Source organism: Mastigoproctus giganteus, chromosome 4 (assembly GCF_048544385.1).
Source record: "Mastigoproctus giganteus isolate SK-2022 chromosome 4, ASM4854438v1, whole genome shotgun sequence".
Taxonomy (NCBI): domain Eukaryota; kingdom Metazoa; phylum Arthropoda; class Arachnida; order Uropygi; family Thelyphonidae; genus Mastigoproctus; species Mastigoproctus giganteus.
The window spans coordinates 98,918,068-98,941,661 of NC_143578.1; the positions used below are offsets into that span (position 1 = coordinate 98,918,068).

Genomic DNA, 23,594 nt, shown 5'->3' on the forward strand with positions numbered 1-23,594 from the left:
GAAAGTAATCCTTCAGGTTAGCAATCACTGTTTTCTGTTGCTCGATGAGGTCCATCAGGCCCCTTTCTCCTTCTTTCCGAGCAACTGTCAGTCTGTCCATGGCTGACTTTGGGTGGTGTTAGCGGCTCTTGGTCATCATTGTCCTTGTTTTTCTCATGATATCCTCTAGCTCGGTGTGAGTCCAATCTGTGATCCCAAAGGTGTATGTTAGCACTGGGACTGCATAGGTGTTTATAGCTTTAACTATATTTCCTCCATTCTGCTTTGTTTTCAGCAGGCTTCTGAGTCTCTGATGGTATTTTTTGGTCAGGCAGGCCTTAATTTCTTTGTGCTATAATTGCTGAGCCTGCATCATCCCCGGGTATTTGTAGGCCTCTCCCTCTGTCATGGCTTCGATCTCTTTACCAGTCTGCACTTGGTAGTTTCGGTTGACTAATTTTCTCTGGTGCAATCTGTGGGTCTTGCATTTGTCTAAACCAATTCAGGGCATCTCCCTGAAAGATTCCTCTCCTGATGGGGATTGGCCTGGTTGTGATGTTCTTGACCTTAATGGTGGTACTCCATTTTGCCATCATTGCTCCTAGAAAGTTTGTTACTATCGGATTGACTTTGTAGATGTTCAGTGCCTCTATTAGCCAGCTATGAGACATGGAGTCTAAGACCTTGTGGTAATTGATATAGGCTGTGTACAGGTTGCGATGCTTCTTGTAGGCTTGCTCTATAACCGCGGCATCTGTGGTTAATTGCTCCTTGCATCCTTTGCTCAGCCACTTGCATCCTTTCTGCTGTTCAGCCATTATGTTCTGGCTCTCCAATCAGTCTGATATCTTCTTGGTTCTGGCTCTCCAATCAGTCTGATATCTTCTTGGTTATGCAGCTAGTCAGGATCTTGTACATCGTTGAGAGGCAGATGATTGGCCTGTATTTCACCAGGTTTCTTGTATCTTCATCTTTAGGCTTCAGATATGAGATTCCTTGTGTGAGAAACTTCAGGATTTTCTCTGGGTGCTTTATCTTTTGGGTGAACTGCTCTGCCAGGTGCTTGTGTGTGCAAGCGAGCTTCTTATACCGGTAGTTGTGGATGTTATCTATTTCTGGAGTTCTCCAGTTGTGCAAATTCCTGATCATGTTTTACTTCTTCTTTTCGAATTTCCCACTCTCTTATCTCTTGTACGTTTTCTTCTGTTCTATTTCTATCCAGCTGTTATGTCTTACTTCCCTGCTCCATATGTTGCCCCAGAATTCCTCAATAGTCTTCTACTCAGGGGGTCTATTCCCTTCTTTCCCATCTTCTTTCATGTTTGCTGTGGATGCTGTCTCTCTTGAGAATGCCCTTCACTTTTCCAATCAATTTCTTACTGCTATTACTCCATTCGTACTAGATCAATTGACCTATCTTGATTCTTAATTCTTCTATCTTCTGCTGACGTCTTCTTTCCCAAGCTGGCGGTTCCGTCTGTTTTTGGTTCTTCTGCTGCTGGTCTCTCGTTTCTCTTCTATCAATCCTAATGGCTACTATGGCAGCACAATATACAGCTGTGTGGATTGCCTCCGGTGTTGCACCATTGAGGTAATGTCACAGACTAATTGAGGTGGTCTGTGAGGTGGTCTAAGTCACAGACCAATTGAGGTGGTCTGTGACTCTCCATATGGTTCTATTGGGCCTCTGCTTTGGTATCACGTGGGTCTTTGTGGGGTCCATTCCTTCAAATTCTGTTAAGGTCTTCTTCTATTCTGGATATCGTGACCTCGTCTCTTTCCACTTGAGCTGCTTTGTGTTGTATTTCTTCTTCCTCTGGTTTGGTAGTGGTATGTTCTTCCTCCTCTGGTTCCACATTGACCATAGTCTTTATCTTTTGTAGTTGATCACTCATGTTCTGTTTTATTTTTTCCAAGATTCCAGGAGTTAATCAGGTTCTTCGTGGCGATGGTCCTTCTCTGGTCTGCTATTCGCTGTTCAATGACCTCAATATCCGGAATCGTTCCAACCACTTGGTATGTAGTCTCGCCCTGTACGCTACATACCAAGTGGTTGGAACGATTTCCATTTATAATTATTATTATTGGCATATGATGTAAGCAAGCAAGCTTATAAAGCATCAACCAAAATTTTAAAAAAAAAAACCTCCTACACTTGTCTGCTTACTCCAATTTGTCTAGATCTCTGAATTTGTTCAAATTGCCCATTTCACAACACCAGACAGAAGTTTGTTCAGACAGTCAACCACCTGCTGGCTAAAGGAAAACCTCCTCACATCTATCCTGCAACCATCCCTCAATTTGAATTTATATCCCAATGTGTGTAGTCTGAGCAAGAGGAAGAATCCCATCAGCATTGAGCTTGCTCAATCCATTCAAAGCCGTAAACATCTAAATCAGAGACTAGGGACCTGCAAGGTGCCTAGTCTCAAGATGCTGCAATTTGCAAACCTTAAGCCTGTCTCGATAAGACAACCCTTTCATTCCCTTCACTAATCTTGTTGCCCTTTATGCACTCGTTCCAGTAGCTCTACATCCTTCCTAAAATGACGTCTCCAGACCTGTATGGAGTACCCAAGATGTGGCCTAACCATTACCTTATACAACAGTCTAATCACTTCTTTGTCCCTGTTAGTAACCTACCTGTATATCATAGAGAAAATCCATGAACTGCCTTGGCAGGTTGTGCATTGTTCAGAGAACTTCATACCTGACTGCACAATTTCCCTGAGGTCTTTTTCGTTTTCACCTGCCCTGAGTATTATACCACACAGCTGGCATGTTAATCTGAGATTACTGCTACACACATGTAGTAACTTGCATTTATCGCTCTTAAACTTCATCGGCCTAATTTGTTTCGATCTCTTTGCAGCAACTTACCCTGATTACTGTCCTTAACTACCCTACCAACCTTTGTATTATCTACAAACTTAGATATTAAGCCTGATATACCTTCATCAATATCACTAATAAATACTGAAATCAGCAACAGCCCCAGCACTGAACCTTGGAGGACTCCACTGATAACATTAGTCTGTGAAGAACATTGTCCATTAATCTACTCTGTTTTCTCCTACTCAACTATCCCTTTATCCAGAGCAGTAACTTGTCCTTAATGCCAAACTGCTCCAGTTTGTACAACAATTTTTTATATGCAACAGTATCAAAAACTTCCTGAAATCTAAGTATATGATATCAAAATTGTTTTCTTGCATCCAGTTCCTCTGTTACTGCATTATAATATCCAACAGATTGGTCAGACAAGATCTTCCCTTAACAAATCCATGTTGTGACAGCAGTATAAATTCATTCCTGTCTAGATGATCCTGAATTACTTCTTTAACCAGCGACTCCATTATTTTCCATGGAACAGAAGTTAAGCTAACGGATCTGTAATTACTCATGTCACCCTTTGTGAATTGGAAATACATTTGCACATTTCTAGTCCAGATATAATTGTAAACTCTGAAAAGCTAGCACCTAAAACATTTATAAATTTGTTTTGTATTTGTATTCATAAACTACTAGCAGTTTCTTCCTGATAGACTTTTGCTTTTCTTTTTTGAAACAGAACCTTTGTCACCTTTGAAGTATGTCTATGTCCTTTGGCTTTTACTTCATGATGGAACAGCAGAAATCGAAGCCTTTCTGTGGAATGAAAATGCTGTATGTATACATTCTTATAGTTTATTGTTATTATTATTATTATTATTTTTTTTTTACAAAAGTATAGTATTCAAAAGTTTCCGAACTGGTTCAAAATCCATTGTGTATATATGTACCTCTGGAGTTGTCTTTGGTTCTTTGGCAACAGCAAATCAGTTAAGGTTGAATTTTGACTGCTTTTAATCTGATTTTATTTCATAAAAAACCAAGTTGAATTTTAAATATACTCAAACATCAGTCACTTTTTTAGTATATATGTATCTAGCAGTGCATGCAGCTCCTTTTCTCCTGCAGCCAACTCTACTCACAAGAAGAACTTTTTCCTGATAAGTTCTGGTGGTCTTCCTTTTCCTGAGAATGAAAGAAGTCCTGAAGGTACAGTGTGCTGCAACAGTGGCACACAAAAACAATTACAGGCTTGCATGATTGTTCTAGCATCTATATGTGCAGCTGCAGAACAGTCATGAAGGCATAGTAAAATATACTTTTTACTTAAAATAAATAAATGAATGTTTACGTTCGGAAATGTTTGATTCTACTTTTTGTACATGGGTAAAAGTTGAAAGATAATATAAATTGTCATAAGCTGAAATCTGTGAATTCTTTTGTCAGTAATTATGCTAAATTTTAATCCTGTAATCCATTAGAACATGGTCTCCATCAAAATGTTATTTTTATCTTAGAGTTAGCAAATACCTTAAAATTCTAATACAAGTAGAACAGCCAAAATCGAGACTTAAAGATTTGTGCATGTGCATGCTTTGATTTCAAGGCAATTGAAAGTGTTCTCAAGATAGTCATGGAAAACTTTACTATGGTCACCAAAAGCAGTGGGGAAGTATAGTGTCAATAATGCATGAGAAGGTGGGGAGAGGATCTGAAACACCTTTACTTTTATTTCTAAGAAAAGTATAGAAAAGGCATCTTGTAAAATATATCCAGTGAATTATTTTGTTTCCGTTTTTCCTTTTTCCTCATTATTTTTTTTTAAATGAAATATTACCAGAGTGATTTTGAATGTGATTGCTTCAGTAACCTCATGTTGCCAAGTTTTTCATTTCCAAATTTTAATCATGGCCTAAGGAAAGAAATAAAATAAAAATAAGATAATGTAGTTTTGATATTTCATGTTTCATTAGATTTATTATCCAAAAAAACAGGAAAATACAAAAACCAACAATCTGCAGTTCCCAAAGTTGCAAGATTTCAGACATTACCCCTGTATTTCATATTCAGTAGAAGAGAAAATTACTTTAACCCTTCCAGAGATGCACAGGGTAGAAATATAGTGATGTTTAAGCTATTCTCATGCAAAAACATTTTCTCAGCCCACTGAGAAAGGATAGATAGTGGAGACCCTGTCTCCCCTATCTACCAGTGACCCCCCCCTGAATGAGAGACCTTGTCCCTCCTCCAGTTCTGTGTAATGCTCTCTACTTTACCTATGAAGCAGTGGTCATGATAATTTTATAGCTTTTAGCATTGGTTTTTACATGTATACAGGCAATCCCCATATAACACAATTTCACTCTAACACGATTGATAAATTGCGGCAATCTTTGCACAACACAGTTTCACTTTAATATGGTTAGAGAATTTGCAGCAAACCTTGCATAACACAGTATTTTTGAGCTTTTATGTGGAGAAAACCTTGCTGTTATGCTGGATATAATTTTTCAACATTTCCATTCTCTTTTGTGAACCCACACTGTTGACTCACTAGTCGTTATGCAGAAAAAAATTATGGAAATCCCCATATTTTGTTTTGTTCGGAAATCCCCGTGTTAGATTCTGTGCTACTAAACTTGCACTTGTTTGAGACTTAACAATTTGTGATTTCGAAACATGTAGATCACAACCTTTAAGGTTTTTTATAAGGTTATTTTGGTTTTTATTTGATCGTTTATAAATTTTTCTGGGTATGTACAATGGATTCCGGTTATTTGGGTTAATCAGGGCAGTCATTTATTTGAGGAAAATCTTAAAAAACAGAACCCAATCAAGAAAATAGCCAGGATTTACTTCTCTTAATTGGGACAACATGCCATTTAATCAGGGCAGGAGATTGCAGCACTGCTGATTACCCTACGATTGTCTCCGACCATACCACATGGTTTGGTTGGATTTCTGGAGGTCACAACCATAAAACAATTAGCAGTCACCTATTTATTGGACTTTTCTGTTAGTTTAATCTATCATAAACGGATAGTTGTTGTTGCTGTTATTTGGTTTTTAGGAGCATTAGCTACTAAGGCCATATTGCTCCATGATATGCGGTGGTCATTCCCTGACCTTTCTGCATCCTCCGTATTTGGTGGTGATGGGCTCGAACCCTGGTCTAATCAAGAAGCGTGTGCTACACACTGCTGCTCCTTCCCACCTGGCTACGGAGGCACCAAACGGATAGTAAACTTGATCTTATTGAATTTGCAATAATACCGAAGGCTTGAATTCTGTGGGTCATTATGGTGAAATGTGTTTCCACTTCTTCTGTTCTCATTTGTACATAGCATATCATGTTACTTGAAATTTGTGTGTGCTGTGTTCTTTGTTATTGATTGCTTATTTTTTTACTGTTTTAAATTTTAACCCTCACCCACAAATGTCAGCTATTTAGCATGTACATATTACAGTACATATTAATCAATCCGATTATCACGTATATTCTTCCGATTTTCACGTATCATTTAATTTTTTAAGGTAATAAAGGGTAAATTTGTGCTTAATATTTCTTTACTTTTATAGCCTGTGGATAATATTCCTCCTGTTTTCGCTGTTTAATAGAATTAAAATTCAATTCACAAACGTGATCACAATGACCAGCGCTTACTACACATCATGTAGTGAACAGTACTTTACTATGGTAACTCCATCGTAACGTGATTTGATTGTAAAGCGGGGATCCATTGTATTTTTAACTTTTTTTTTTTACGTGAAACTTTGATTAATTGGGGCAGCCGCTTAATCAGGCCAAAATGCACTAGTCCCGATGTGTCCCAAATAACCAGAATCGACTGTATTACTAAACTTTGTTCTTAAGAACCATATTGGAATAATTTCTTTGTTGTGAATTAAATCCCAGTCCTAAATTATGCCTAAGGAACTTAGACATAATTTGGGTAACTGCCGATTTATTAAAAGAACAGTTTCTAAATTATTTTGTGCGAGCTGTGGAAAACTATTTAAAGTGGAAAAATCTATTAAAAGTTTTATTACTATTGGACAATGTGCCAGGCCATCCAAAAGGTTGAAGTAATGTTCCTACTACTTAATACAACTCTTTAATTCAGCCATTAGATCAAGGCATTATATCTACCTTTAAAACTCGTTACATCAGGAAATCGTTACAATAGCTTTTGGAAAAATTGATTCCGAATCTATTGAAGTGATGATGGAGGCATGAAAAAATTTCTTAATTGTGGATAGTATCAGAATCATAGCATTATTGCTTAAAGAAGTAAAACCATGTTGTAAAAATGTATGGCCAGAGTCAGTTCATTCAGTAAATATGGTTGAACCAATAGAAAACGGAATTGGTGTGATAGTAGATCTTGCTAAGTCAGTAGGAGGGGAAGGTTTGATGATATGACTGCCATTCAAGAATTATTGGTAGAAAAGAGGCTGGCAAAGCGGATTTGGTGGAAATGGCATCAGAGGTAAACCAAATCAATTTAGAGAATGATAGCACAGATGAAAATTCTGAAGTTCCAAATTTTACACTAAAAAGCATATGGGAGGGCATAAACTTAACTAAACAATTAAAATCTTATTTTTTCAATGCAGATCCATCAGTTGTGAAAGGAACACAAAGTTCAAAAGGGAGCTTCAAAAATGCTTACCTCCATACCATGCAATTCACAAAGATCTATCAAGCAAAAGCAAACAATACCAGATTATTGATTTTTTTTTTTAAGACAGCAAAAGATATACAAAATCTTGATGGTGAAGATATTCTGCAACAGAGAAAACGTTCTCATTTGGTTGTACTTAGCATTGGTGAAGAAGAAGAAAATTAAATGAACATACATTATCTGACATATATGTGTCAGTTTGTAAGACGTTTGTTCAGTTATTACTAGTTTTAATAAAAATTGAGTTTCCGATAGTTATAAAATGGTGTATTTTTGTTAGCTTTTGGAACGTAACCCCCCCCCTTTTTTTTACTGGTTCTTAGTACTGTATAACACAATTTTGCACTACACAAGATTTTATAGGAACCTAACTACCGTGTTATATGGGGGTTACCTGTACATATGGAGCACCAGTCATGCAGAAATCTCAGAGAAAGTAATTGCTCATTTCACACATCCTAAATTACACCTTAGAGTAGGATTGCTAGAGACGTGAGTCACATTAGTTTATGTTAGCACCTCAACCTGCCATTTAGGCAGCATGGGCTCTGCTCATTGCAAGTTGTACTTTTTCTCATAATCTGAGAAAATGTTCATTACTCAAATAATCTCATGTTTCCTGGAATAGTGAGTCGTAATGCCAACTCTTTAATAATGATAACGTACAATAACAGGATTGGATTGATCAATCTTATTTTAAAAGTGTTTGCTTTAAATCCTTACTAACTCATTTTGCTTCCGTTGTAAGCAACAGTTTAAAATTTTGTTCAGTTGTCTATGTGTAATTGACCAGAAAAAGATTAAAATAAAATTCTGTTGGAAATATTGATTCACATCTCATAAGCCTCTAAAGATAGAATGGGATTTTAGTTGGTGGTGGGGGGGGGGGAATATGTCATTTTATCACAAGGTGCCTGATGCTATGATTAACTAGGTGGAGGTGATCAACTCAGAGCCTGTCATGCAGTGTCGATTAGTTGTTTTGAAAATCTTTTCTTTGATTTCTCCACTGAAACTTGTAGAAATCTTTAATTATTGCATAATTAAGAAAAATTCAGGAATTAAGTTAAACTTAATTATATGCACATGTTGAGTGGCATCTGTTATGTACGGTTATTGACAGTGAGCTGTATTGATGCATACTTTCCTCCAATTGATAATGCTCTCAGGCTTTGTGACATTGAAGTGTTGTCGTGAATCAAGCTGTTGATACCCATGATTCACATTTTGCTGTCCAGTTATTGACAGTCTGGCATCTAATTACACGTATTCATTAAGTTCACAGGTTTTTTATTTGCATTTTGATCATCAGCAGGTGTAATGTATTGTGATAAAAATTAATTAAGAATATATGTTTTTAATTGGAAAAAAAATGGATTTTTCACACTTATGTTCAGAAAAGATCAAAAAAGTGAATAATTTTGAATTATTTCTTGCTGATTTTTCAAATATACATGCATGGATTCATATTGACCCCACACACATAAAACTTGGACACGTGTTTTTGTAATGGTGGCACCTGGAACGTCAGTTCATCTCCGCCTCGTATCTCTGTCAAGAAGTACCACTGTAGAAGGACCAGAAATGAGTAGTGTACTATGTGCGTGTTCTGTTGTTCTATTCTGGCCTCTTGGCTATCCAGAAGCATCAGTCACCTGGAACAATGATTCTGGGTACTCATCCACACCACATGAAGGTGGGCCAGTCCCAATGGAGCTCGCACTATCTCAATTCAAGACTCTGACCCACCTGTTATTGGAAAAAGATGGGCCAGATTCCTCTGGGGACCCACTCCAGAGGAGAGGGGAAAAAAAAGTTCCGTGGTGTTATTTAAAAAAATAAAAAATAATAATAATAATAATAATTTTAAAAAATTAAATAAATAAATAATAATTTTTAAAAAAATTATACATATATACAGTCGACTCCGGTTATTTGGGACACATCGGGACTAGTGCATTTTGGCCTGATTAAGCGGCTGCTCCAATCATCCGAAGTTTCACATAAATTGTACAGTGAACAATTGGTTCACTGTACAATCAAATCACGTTACGATGGACTCACCACAGTAAAGTACCGTTCATTATACGATGTGTAGTAAGCACCGGTCATTTTGATCACGTTTGTGAATTGAATTTTAATTCTATTAAACAGCGATTCTAATTAGCAAAAATAGGAGGAACATTATCCACAGGCTATAAAAGTAAAGATGTATTAAGCACAAATTTACCCTTTATTACCTTACCAATTAAAAAATTAAATGATACGTGAAATTCGGAAGAATATACGTGATAATCAGAATAATTAATACTTACTGTAATATGTACATACTAACTAAACTAGTTGACATTTCTGTTCACTGACATTTGTGGTGGGGGTTAAAATTTAAAACAGTAAAAAGATAAGCAATCAATGACAAAAAACATGGCACACACAAATTGCAAGTAACATGATATGCGCAAGTGAGAACAGAGTAACTAGTTACGAAGCTTTAAAAATGGGAATGAAGAGAAGATTCTGAAAATAATTTTTTTTTTATATGATTGAAGACTCCATAGCAGTGTAAACACATTTCACCATAATAATCCACAGAATTTCAGCTGTCAGTATTATTGCAAATTCAGTAAGATTGAGTTTACTATCAGTTTATGATAGATTTCACTAACAGAAAAGCCCAATAAACAGGTGACTGCTAATTGTTTTTATTGTTTTATGGTTGTGACCTCCAGAAATCCAACCGAACCACGTGGTACGGTCGGAGACAATCGTAGGGTAATTTGCAATCTCCTGCCCTGATTAAACGGCATGTTGTCCCAATTAAGAGAAGTAAATCTTGGCTATTTTCTTGATTGGGGTCTGTTTTTTAAGATTTTCCTCAAATAAACGACTGCCCCGATTAACTGGTGGCCCAAATAACCAGAATCCACTGTATATATATACAGGTAGTTCCCAACTTTTCGAGTTAATTCGTTCCTAGCGTGCTCTCGTAAAGCGAGAATTTATATCCCATAGATATATAATGTTAAAAATAGGGGTTACGTTCTCAACAATGAGATTAGTTAACTAATTAGTTTGTTTAAACAATGATTGATTTATCCAAAGAAATTAAAATATAGCCTGTTAAATCAAGCAAATTATAATAATAAAGAAATTATTTATGACTTACAAATTTTGAAAAATGTTTATTCTTCATCATCATCAACTAAATGCACACTCGTTGATCACTCATTATTGGCTCGCCACACATTGATTTGTTGCATAAGGAGGAGTCTTCTTCAGAAATGTTTCAATAAGCATTTGTTTCCAAGGTAATCTTCTCTTTTCTTTATAAATTTCAGTGGCATGCATAAGCATTTTTTTATGGAACACATAAATTGCAACTAACACGATTTGCATTGAGTAACAAGTTTACGAAGCGTAAAAAAAAAAAAAAAAAAAAAAGGAATGAAGAGAAGATTCTGAAAATTTATTTCTGTTTTTTATACAATTGAAGATTTCAGTAAAGGGGAAACACATTTCACCATAATAATGTAAAAAACCACACCATTCCAAATAACATAACTGCATAACCACACCATTCCAGCTATCAATATTTTCACAAATGCAATAACATGGAATTTACCACCTGTTTATAATTGCTTGCAGTAACAGAAAAGCCCAATAAACTGGAAAGTGCAAATTGTTTTTTATTGTTTTATGGTAGTGATCTCCAGAAATGAGCTTTAGAAAAATGTCACAAAGCCGTTCAAAATTGGTTCTTATAGCAGAACATATAATAAAAGTGTAGTGGTGCATTTCAATGATATGAATTGATATAGTGCAAATTGTAACTAATACAATTTGCACTATAAAAATGACCATTCAGAGAGTTATATAGTGAAAATTTCAACTTCTGAGATCGTAGAACGAATTACCAAAAAACAATGTTATTGGGTTCACATTACGATATTTTCACAATATGATGGTGTCTCTGGAACGGATTAATATCATAAAACGGTGTACACTGTATTGTATAGCTACGCGCTGGATTTGAAATGCAGTATTTATGAATGTTTAGCATTCATTTTTTGCAATTAATGTTCATATTTTCGATTTTGTTGATACTTGATTAAAAAAAAAAACTCGTAAAGTGAGAACTGCCTGTATATTATAATAAAATAAATAAAAATTAATTTTTAAAAAAGTAATAATAAATAAATTAATTAAATTTTTAAAAATAATAATAAATAAAAAATTATACTTCATATTAATAGCTCCTATGACAATTAACATCCTTTATGGTAGACAATACCTTATCATCAAAGCAGGCTTTGTACACATAAACAGATGGCTTAATTATACTGCTCCATATAAGTATCCTGAGCTTGTAAAGTACAATGTTCTATATCACAAGACAGATCAAAGTCAATCCAAATGTATGCAGTTCAGTTCAAGTTCAAAGTCAAAACTTTAATGTAAATGGCATCCCAAGATATCTACTGGCCCCTAATACACAATGTGCACAACCTCCAACTAAGAAACGTTGCTCTCTATTAATTAGTTCCACCAGCCAAAGGAGTATCATTATTCGTAGCCATATAACTAATTCTTCTCCTTGTGAAAACATCAGATGCAAACTGCTGAAGAGAAACATAATATCATCATTTTTCTCTTTCTTGGTGATTCCCTTCTACTTTTAACACTCTCTCTCTCTCTCTCTCTCTCTCTCTCTCTCTCTCTCTCTCTCTCACACACACCATGCACCATGTAGCTAATAATAATAATAATAGCGGGCAATCAAATAAAATATGGCTCCAATTTTCATTTTCTCCACATTAACAAGCTTCTGTCCTAGAAAGACCGAAACAACATAGTTTTTCATTAAGTGATCCATGGCCCATTAAGAGGAAGGATGTGTATAAGTCTAAAGAGAACAAAACAGGTTTCTGCTTTACACAAAAGGTCACCTCAGGGAAAAAGTCCTAGTAACAGGTCCGACAGATGACGTACCCCAGCAGATCTGCCACAGATCATTTCATTCCACAAACGATTACATTCTTTCTTAACATCTGAATAAATATTCAGAACCAAACCCATAAATTCAGTTGATATTTGGTTTTCTAACCTATAACAAAGACCTCTGTAAGCTACATGAATGTCCAATGGCAATACACCTGCAAGAACCTGTAGTGCAGAAGTTGAAACAGTATAACAAGCTCTTAACATACATAATAATATTGTACGTTGCATAGTAGCCAACTTCAAGCGAAATTTAACAGTTCTAACTCTGTGAAACCATACACCTGCAGCTTAAGTGGCCATAGGAAGGAATACGGTGTTATAATAGTTTCATGGTACGTCTAGAAAGTCCCCAGTCTGAACGAGAAATTTTTACAATAGCACCAGTGACTCTTCTGATCTTTATTGTTACGTTATCTAAATGAGAGACAAAATTAAGCTTTGAGTCTAGTGTAATTCCAAGTAATTTAGTTTCAGAGACAAGTGGAATCCTGTTATTATTTATCTTCACTAAAGGGGGCCGTTGAGGGTTTAAATGTGATCCAACGATCATCATTTTAGTCTTAGATGAACTTATTGTGAATTTATTATCCACTGTCCATTGAAATAAATTTTGTAAAACATCATTGGCATTACTTTCGATAGCAAATCTAGATGAACCATAAATTAAGATAGTAAGATCGTCAACATAAGCAATGATTTTAGTACTACTGAAACAACGGGAAATCCAATCCTGTAACACTATATTCCATATACGAGGCCCCTGGGAATACCCTCGTGAAACTTCTCTGGACACCTCCTAAAATTTAGACTTCACTAGAATATGACGATTACTGAAATAGCTCTTGAACAGGTGGTATAGTTGCTGAGAGCATCCAGCTGATCGTAACCAGTTTTAAATGGTTCCACATTTTTTTTTTTTTTTTTTTTTTAGGTGAGTTTTATTCAGATCATCATATTGGTTAATCTCTCTCTCTCTTTTTTTTTATAATATTCAACTTAACTGAATTCTGCATTGGACATTATCTTCAATAAAATTAGTTATAAAGTCTTTTCCATTTCAATCCTAATAGCTGGCCTAGCCCTAGTTGCTTGCAGTGGAACAGCTATCTTTCCCGCTGCTAAAATTAATTCTTTATTTTTTTATAATTGTTGTTACAGTTAAACTTGCAAGTCCTAAATTATGGTACACATCTGCTTGTTGTTGACGGGAATCAATTCGCTTCAAAACGTCTAATTTAATTTTAAAATTGTCTTTTTCTTACATTTATAATCTTTGTACTGCATCCAGACGTTGTTGCTTTTTCATTCTTATCAGCCATTATTAACTCTTCGAAAATGTAACTGCATTGGTTGCATTAATTACGATACAATGTTCAAGTATACTGTCCATTACGCACGATATCTAATACTGTACTGAGTGATGACTAGACTTCGGATAAATGCATATAACGCAAATATTACAAGCAATATACTTGATAATTTTTTAAAATGTTGATCTCAAAACTACGTAACAAGTGACTATACTGCAATTAAATTAGCGTGCGAGAAAATTTTCACTGAGCGTGGGAAAATTTCTCAAGTCGGCATGGGAAACATTTTAATGCTGTTTTGCTATTCATTTTCAAGCTGTCGACTCCATCAAATGAAATGATTTTGTTAAATATGCCAAAAATGCATCTGTAAAAGAGTGTTATAGTGATCTGTGACAGCATTTTAGTCACACAGGTTATAATATAAGAACAGCGTTATAACGTGGACCTGCTGTATATCATTATCAAGACCCCATGACCTGCTCTGGCAGCCTCTCTGCTCTACTCAGAAAACTTCCTGTCTGACTGCACAATTACCCCTAGGTCTTTTTCATTCTTCACTACCCTGCATTTAGTACCACACAGTTGGTACATCCCTCTGGGGTTACTGCTACACATATGCAGTACCGGAGCCATGCCGAGGATGAGGCGATTGAGGCTCTTTCCTCAGATTAAAAGCTGAAAGAGGCAACAAAAGAAAGATTAAATAATTGCCAATATTGCCATGATTAACATTAGGGTGCAATTTTTCATTCTGGCCTCAGGTACTAAAATGGCTCGGCATGGCCATGTGCAGTACTTTGCATTTGTCAATTTTAAACTTCATTTACCACTTCTCAGCCCATCTGCCCAACTTTTCTAGATCCTGTTGCAGTAGCATAGTGTCATTACTGTCATTAACAACCCTGTCAACCTTTCTTTCATCTGCAAACTTGGGCATTAAGCCTGATATACCTTCATCAATGTCATTGATAAAAACACAAAACAACAATGGACACAACACCAAACCATAGAGGACCCCACTAATAACATTAGTCCACAAAAAAGTGGTGTTCATTGATTACCACTCTCTGCCTTCTCCCACTCAACTATTCTTTTATCCATTGTAGCAACTTGCCCTTAATGCCATACTTCTCCAATTTGTACAGTTGTACAGTAGCCTTCCATGTGCAACAGAATCAAAATCTTTTCTGAAATCCAAGTATATGATATCAAAATTATTTTTTACATCTAGTTCCTTTGTGACCACATCGTGGTATCAATTCAAATTGGTCGGACAAGACTTTCCCTTAACAAACCTGTACTGTGTCTGAATTAATATGTGCACATGTGCAAAATTTAAAGTTTCACACTTAACTATTGTTTGAACTGGAAAATAGAAGAGACTATTAATTTCATGTTTGTATTTTATGGTTGTATTTATAAATTTTTTTTTTTTTTTTTTTTTTTGCCTTGCCCTGCAGCTTTTTTAAACTATTGTGTAAGAAAACACCATTTTTAAATTTTTAATTTTCTTTATTAAAAAATAAAATTTAAATACAGTAAAGTGCTCACATTTGGTGAGTATGGGCTTGGCACATCCAGGTTCCTGAACTGGATTTCATCATTCTTCTCTTTCTTGGCGATTCCCTTCTATTTCTGACTCTTGTTTTTTCTCTCCCTCTCTCTCAAAAATAATAAGTACAAAAAAGATGATATACTGGTATACTGCAAACCTTTTACATAAAAAAAAATATATATTATGTGTAAAAACAAAGTTGATTCCCTGGTTTCGCATTAGTACAGGCATATGACGCAAGAAAGCAAGCTTATGCAGCATCAGCCGGAAAAAAAAAAAAAAACTTGCTCCGATTTCACCCCTCTGTTCATTCCAAATACCTGTCCAGCTCAGCCTTAAATTTATTTAGGCTATCAACTTCCACAACAAAAGATGGAAGTCACTTCCACCAATCAACTACCTGCTGGCTAAAGGCAAACTTCTGCACATCTATCCTACAACTGTCTTTCCTCAATTTAAATTTATTACCTCTCAGGTGATTATTCTGAACAAGACGAAAAATCCCATCAGCATTGAGCATGCTCAAACCATTCAAGACTTTATACACTGCAATCAGATCACCTCGGAGGTGCCTAGTCTCCAGATTTTGCAGATTACAGTGTTTGGAGACACTGTAATCTGCAAACGTTAAGCCTTCCTTCATAAGAGTAACCTTTATTCCATTCACTAATCTTGTTGCCCTTCTCAGTACTCATTCCAACAGCTCTACATCCTTCTTAAAATGAGGCCTCCATACCTATATACACTACTCAAGGTGTGGCCTGACCATTGCCTTATACAATGGGATAATCATCTCCTTATCCCTGCTAGAAAAATTCCTGTATATTAGCATTAGCATTAGTAGAGGCATTTGATGCAAGAAAGCAAGCTTATGCAGCATCAGCCAAAAAAAAAAAAAAAAAAAAAAACCACTTCCACTTCACCCCTCTGTTCGTTCAAAATACCTGTCCAGCTGAGCCTTAAACTTATTTAGGCTATCAACCTCCACTACAAGGGATGGAAGTCTGTTCCACCAACCAACCACCCGCTGGCTAAAGGCAAATTTCCGCACGTCTATCCTACATCTGTCTTTCCTCAATTTGAATTTATGCCCTCTCAGGTGATTATTCTGAGCTAGAGGAAGAATCCCATCAGCATTGAGCATGTACAAACCATTCAAGGCTTTATACACCTCTATCAGATCACCTCGCTGGTGCCTAGTCTCCAGACACTGTAATTTGCAAAACTTAAGCCTTTCTTCGTAAGAGCACCCCTTTGTTCCATTCACTAATCTTGTTGCCCTTCTCTGTACTCGTTCCAGCAGCTCTACATCCTTCTTGAAATGAGGCCTCCAGACCTGTATACAGTACTCTAGGTGTGGCCTGACCATTGCCTTATACAAGGGAATAATCACCTCCTTATCCCTGCTGGAAAAATTCCTGTATATCATTGACAATACTCCATGAGCTACTCTTGCAGCCCATCTGCACTGCTCAGAGAACTTCATATCTGCCTGAACAACTATCCCCAAGTCCCTTTCATTCTCTACCACTGTCAGTGTAGTACCACAGAGTTGATACGTTGCTCTGGGGTAGCTGTTTCCCATGTGTAGTCCTTTACATTTGTCAATGTTAAACTTCATTTGCCACCTCTCAGCCCATCTGCTCAACCTTTCCAGATCCTGTTGCAGCAGCATAGTGTCAGTAGTGTCCTTGACAACCCTGCCAACCTTTGTATCGTCTGCAAACTTCGACATTAAGCTTGATATACCATCATCAATATCATTTATGAATACAGAAAACAATAATGGATCCAACACTGAGCCCTGAGGGACTCCACTAATAACATTAGTCCACGATGAGCAGTGTCCATTGATTACCACTCTCTGTCTTCTCCCCCTCAACCGCCCCTTTATCCATAGCAGCAATTTGCCTCCAATGTCACACTGCTCCAATTTGTGTAGCAGTCTTCCATGTGCAACAGTATGAAAAGCCTTTCTAAGATCCAAGTATATAATATCAAAGCTATTCCCTGCATCCAGTTCTTTTGTGACTGCATCATAGTATCCAATCAAATTGGTCAGGCAAGACTTCCCCTTAACAAAGCCATGCTGTGTCCGAGCTATAACTGAAGTCTTGTCTAAATGATCCTGCAGTGCTTCTTTAACCAGTGCCTCCATTAATTTTCCTGGAACAGAAGTTAAGCTCACAGGTCTATAATTACTTGTGTCAGCCTTTGATCCTCCTTTGTGAATTGGGGTCACATTTGCACATTTCCAGTCTATGGGTACCTCCCCTGAGTCCAAGGAAGCTCTCATAATTATGGCTAAGGGTTTGCTTACTTCCTTTGCTGCCTCCTTTAATATAACTGGATAGATCCCATCCACCCCGGGTGCCTTTCTTGTGTTTATCTTCAACAATTTCTCCTCCACTTTATTCTCAGTTATTACAAGATTCTCTAGCTTACTGCTAGAGTTGAATACACCTCTGGCTTTCCCCTCGCTAAATAACTCCTGTGTGAATGTCGATGCAAAATATTCATTTAGTTTGTTATCTACCTGAGCAGGATCATCAACAGTTGACCCATCCATATCAAGTGGACCAATCTGATTCATCCCCTTCCTTCTTGAGTTTACATAAGTAAAGAACTCCTTGCTGTTTTTCTTTGCATCCCTTGCCAAGGATTTCTCGTAATCTGCCTTCGCCTGCCTAACCTCCTTTGTAACTTGGTTGCATATCAACTTGTATCTATCATAGGCTTCTGTGTCATGTGTTAATTTGTAAATATCCCATGCATTTTTCTTCTCTGCCATATGCCTCATTAGTTCATCTGACATCCATTTTGGCCTAAACCTTGAACAATATTTCTTAGTTGGAATGTAAAACCTAGTAGCTTCCAAGATAAGTTCTTTGAATGCTTCCCATTTTGAATTCGCTGTTGGTAACATCATCAGTTGGTCCCACTGTATAGAATTTAAATACTGTCTCAGTCCATTGTAGTCGCCTTTACGGAAGCAATAACCCTTCCCTTTACCCCTAATGGTAGTTACCTCTTTGAGTAAATCCCACTTCAGCACACTGTGATCACTGCCACGTAGTGGTTCATTTATCTGCAGATTCTTAACGCATGAAGAATCACTGCTGATAATCAAATCAAGAGTATTACTCCCTCTAGTTGCCTCCCGAACATGCTGATGTAGAAAACAATTATCCAATAAATCCACAAAAGCCCTGCTAGTGTGTGATTGACAAGACACCATGAGCTACTCTTACAGACCCTCTGCACTGCTCAGAAAATTTCATATCTGCCTGCACAGTTACCCCCAGGTCCTTTTCATTCTCTACCACTGTCACTGTGTGGTAAAAGGACCACTGTCACTGACAGTGGTCCTTTTCATTCTCTACCACTGTCAGTGTAATACCACACAGTTGATACGTTACTCTGGGGTTACTGCTTCCCATATATATTACTTTACATTTGCCAAAGTTAAACTTCATTTACCACCTCTCAGCCCATCTGCTCAACTTTTCTAGATCCCGTTGCAGCAGTACTGTCATTAGTGTCATTAACAACCCTGCCAACCTTCGTATCGTCTGGAAACTTGGACATTAAGCCTGATATACCATCATCATCATCATTAATAAATATAGAAAACAACACTGATCCCTGAGGGACTCCACTAATAACATAAGTCCACAAAGAACAGTGTCCATTGATTGCCACTCTCTGTCTTCTCCTACTCAATCAACCCTTTATCCATAGCAACAATTTGCCAATAGTGCCGCACTGCTACAATTTCTGCAGCAGTCTTCCATGTGCTACAGTATCAAAAGCCTTTCTAAGATCCAAAAATATGATATTAAAGTTATTCCCTGCATCCAGTTCCTTTGTTTTGGATACTATGACCACACCATAGTATCCAATCAAATTGGTCAGACAAGACTTCCCCTTAACAAAACCATGCTGTTTCCAAGCTATAACTGAAGTCTTGTCTAGATGATCCTCCATTATTTTTCCTGGAAAAGAAGTTAAACTGGCAGGTCTATAATTACTTGTGTCGCCATTTGATCCTCCTTTGTGAATTGGGGTCACGTTTGCACATCTCCAGTCCATGGGTACGTGCCATGAGTCCAAGGAAGCTCTCATAATTATGGCTAAGGGTTTGCTTACTTCCTTTGCTGCCTCTTTAAATATAACTAGATATATCCCATCCTCCCCTGGTGCCTTTTTTTATGTTTATCTTCAACAATTTTTCCTCCACTTTCCTCTCAGTTATTACAAAATCATCTAGCTCACTGCCAGAGTTTAATTCACCTCTGGGCGCCTTCGTAGCCAGGTGGGCAGGAGCAACAGTGTGAGCATACGCATCTTGATTAGATTGGGGTTCGAGCCTGTGACCACCAAATACGGAGGATGCGGAAAGGTCAGGGAATGACCACAGCATATCCCTGGAGCAATATGGCCTTAGTTGCTAATGCTCCTAAAAACCAAATAACAAAAACAAACAATTAATTCACCTCTGGCATTCCCCTCGCTGAATAACTCCTCATGTGTGAATGTAGATGCAAAATACTCATTTAGTTTGTTATCCACCTGAGCAGGATCATCAACAGTTGAACCATCAATATCCAGTGGACCACTCCGATTGTCCCTTTCCTTCTAGAGTTTACATAGGTAAAGAACTCTTTGCATCCTTTGCCAAAGATTTCTCATAATCTGCCTTTGCCTGCCTAATCTCCTTTGTGACTTGGTTACAGACGACCTTATATCTATCATAATCTTCCACGTAACCCATTAATTTATATGTATCCCATGCATTTTTGTTCTCTGCCACATGCCTTATATCTATCATAATCTTCTCTGCCTTATATCTATCATAATCTTCCACGTAACCCATTAATTTATATGTATCCCATGCATTTTTGTTCTCTGCCACATGTCTCATTTGTTCATCTGCCATCCATTTAGGCCTAAAGGTTGAACAATATTTCTTAGTTGGTATGTAAAGCGTAGTAGCTTCCAAGATTAATTCTTTGAATGCCTCCCATTTTGAATTTGCTGTTGGTAACATCATCAATTGGTGCTACCGTATAGAATTTAAATACTGTCTCAGAACTCTGTAGTCGCCTTTATGAAAGCAAAAACCCTTCCCTTTACCCCTAATGGTAGTTACTCTTTAGTAAATCCCACCTTCAACACACTGTGATCACTGCCACCTAGTGGTTCCTTTATCTACAGATTCTTAATGCATAAAAAATCACTACTGATAATCAGATCAAGAGTATTACTCCCTCTATTTGTCTCCTAAACATACTGATTTAGAAAACAATTATCCAATAAATCCACAAAAGCCTTGCTAGTGTGTGAATGACCAACCCACAAATTCCAGTCAGTATCGGGGAAATTAAAATCCCCCAATAGAAGACACTCTGGTTTACTGGCCCACTCTATTTTCCTGTTCAGTTTTTATTATACTCGTCAGAGTCATTAGGCCTATAACACACTCTTACTCTTAATTTTGATCCCCCAGTGCCTATGTCACACCAAACCGACTCAACACTGCACTGAACAGCGATGTCGACTGGCTGCACTTCCTTGTATTTTATGTGTTTCTTAATTAATAGCATAACCCTCCTCCCTTCCTATCCTGTCTATCCTTTCTGTACACATTTTACTCCCCAAATTCCAGTTCTGCATTCCTTATATCTGTGTGACACCACATCTCTGATATCCCAACAAGATCTGAGTTTGATGTTTTGACCAACACCTCAAATTCATCAAATTTATTTACCAAACTCCTAGCATTGGTATATATGCAAGTATACATGTACCTGTTCTTATTCTTAGCTAGCCTAACACAGCCCATGTGTTTACTAGTAGTAGTAGTAGTAGTAGTAGTGGTGGCATGCGATGCAAGAAAGCAAATGTATGAGCTTATGCAGCATCAGCCAAAAAAAAAAAAAAAATCACACCATTCCCTCCAAATGCCTGTCCAGTTCCTCCTTAAATTTATTCAACCTATCAACTTCCACGACAGATGTAATTTTGTTCCAGCAATTAACCACCCGCTGGCTAAAGGCAAATTTCCGCACATCTAATCTACATCTGTCTTTTCTTAATTTGAATTTATGCCCCCTTAGGTTCGTAATCTGAACAAGTGGAAGGATCCCATCAGAATTCAGCGTGCTGAACCCATTCAAGGCCTTATACACCTCAATCAGATCACCATGCAGGTGCCTAGTCTCCAGCCACTGCAATTTGCAGAACTTAAGCCTCTCTTGATATGAGGATCCCTTCATTCCCCTCACCAATCTTGTTGCCCTTCTCTGTACATGCTCAAGTAAATAAATCTACATCCTTCCTAAAATGAGGCCTCCAGACCTGTACGCAGTACTCAAGGCGTGGCCTGACCATTGCCTTATACAGAGGGATAATCACCTCCTTTTCCCTGGTAGCAAAATTCCTATATATCATTGACAAAAACCCCATGACCTGCCCTGGCAGCCTGTCTGCATTGTCAGAAAGCTTCATATCTGCCTGCACAATTACTCACAGGTCTTTTTCATTTTCTACCACCTTAAGTGTAGTACCACACAGTTGGTACGTTTCTCTGGGGTTACTTCTACCCATATGCAGTACTTTGCATTTGTCAAGGTTAAACTTCAGTTACCACTTCTTAGCCCATCTGCCCAAATTATTTAGATCCTGTTGCAGTAGCACACTGCCATTACTGTCATTAACAACCCTGCCAACCTTTGTATCATCTGCAAACTTCGACACTAAGCCTGATATACCTTCATCAATATCATTGATAAATATACAAAACAACAGTGGACCCAACACCGAACCCTGTGGGACTCCACTAATAACATTAGTCCAAGAAGAGCAGCACACATTGATTACCACTCTCTGTCTTCTCCCACTTAACCATCCTTTTATCCATTGTAGCAACTTACCCTTAATACCATTCTGCTCCAATTTGTACAATAGTCTTCCATGCGCAACAGTGTCAAAAGCTTTCCTGAAATCCAAATATATGATATCAAAATTATTTTTTGCATCCAGTTCCTTTGTAACCACATCATAATATCCTATCAAATTTGTCAGACACGACTTTCCCTTAACAAACCCATGCTGTGTCTGAATTATTGCCGCAGTCTTGTCTAGATGATCCTACAATGCATCTTTAACCAGCGACTCCATTATTTTACCTGGAACAGAAGTTAAACTAACTGGTCTGTAATTACTCGTGTCACCCTTCGATCCCCCTTTGTGAATTGGGGATACATTTGCACATCTCCAGTCCGTGGGAACCTCCCCTGAGTCCAAGGATGCTCTCATAATTATGGCTAAGGGTTTGCTTAGTTGCTTTGCCGCCTCCTTTAATATAACTGGATAGATCCCATCCACCCCAGGTGCTTTTCTTACGTTTAACTTCAACAGTTTCTCTTCCCCTTTGCTCTCAGTTATTACAAAATCATTAAGTATCCTGCTACAATTTGATAACCTTCTGCCATTTTCAAACCTTAATAATTCCTAATGTGTGAATGTAGATGCAAAATACTCATTCAGTTTGTTTGCTATCTGAGCAGGATCATCAACAGTCGAACCATCGATGTCAAGTGGACCAATCAGATCCATCCCCTTCCTTTTAGAGTTTATATAAGTAAAGAAATCCTTGCTGTTTTTCTTAGCATCTTTTGCCAAGGATTTCTCGTAATCTGCCTTCGCCTGCCAAACCTCCTTTGTAACTTGGTTACAGATCAACTTGTAGCTATCATAGGCTTCTGTGTCACGTGTTAATTTGTATGCATCCCATGCATTTTTCTTCTCTGTTACGAGTCTCATTGGCGCCTCCGTAGCCAGGTGGGAAGGAGCAGCAGTGCGTAGCACACGCTTCTTGATTAGACCGGGGTTCGAGCCCGTCACCACCAAATACGGAGGATGCGGAAAGGTCAAGGAATGACCACCACATATTCCGGAGCAATATGGCCTTAGTTGCTAATGCTCCTAAAAAAAAAAATATAAAAAACCAACCAACGAGTCACATTAGTTCATTTGACAACCATTTAGGCCTAAACCTTGAACAATATTTCTTAATAGGTATGAATCTTTTAGTAGCATCCACGATTAATTCCTTGAATGCTTCCCACTTAGAATTTACTGTTGGTAACATCATCAGTTGATTCCACTGTACAGAATTTAAAAACTGCAATGACTCCCAGCAGTCTCTGAAATCCCCTGCATCTG

General features: G+C 37.5%; 1 protein-coding gene across 1 annotated transcript in view; it reads left to right on the top strand.

Moving 5' to 3' along the window:
* The window catches only part of LOC150086945 (uncharacterized), a 186,351-nt gene that overhangs the window by 126,845 nt on the left and 35,912 nt on the right, over positions 1-23,594 (top strand). Inside the window, exon 10 of the mRNA XM_090372329.1 lies at positions 3,551-3,645. Within this exon, the coding sequence (XP_090228455.1) occupies positions 3,551-3,645 (95 nt within the window). The remainder of the gene's footprint in view (positions 1-3,550; positions 3,646-23,594) is intronic.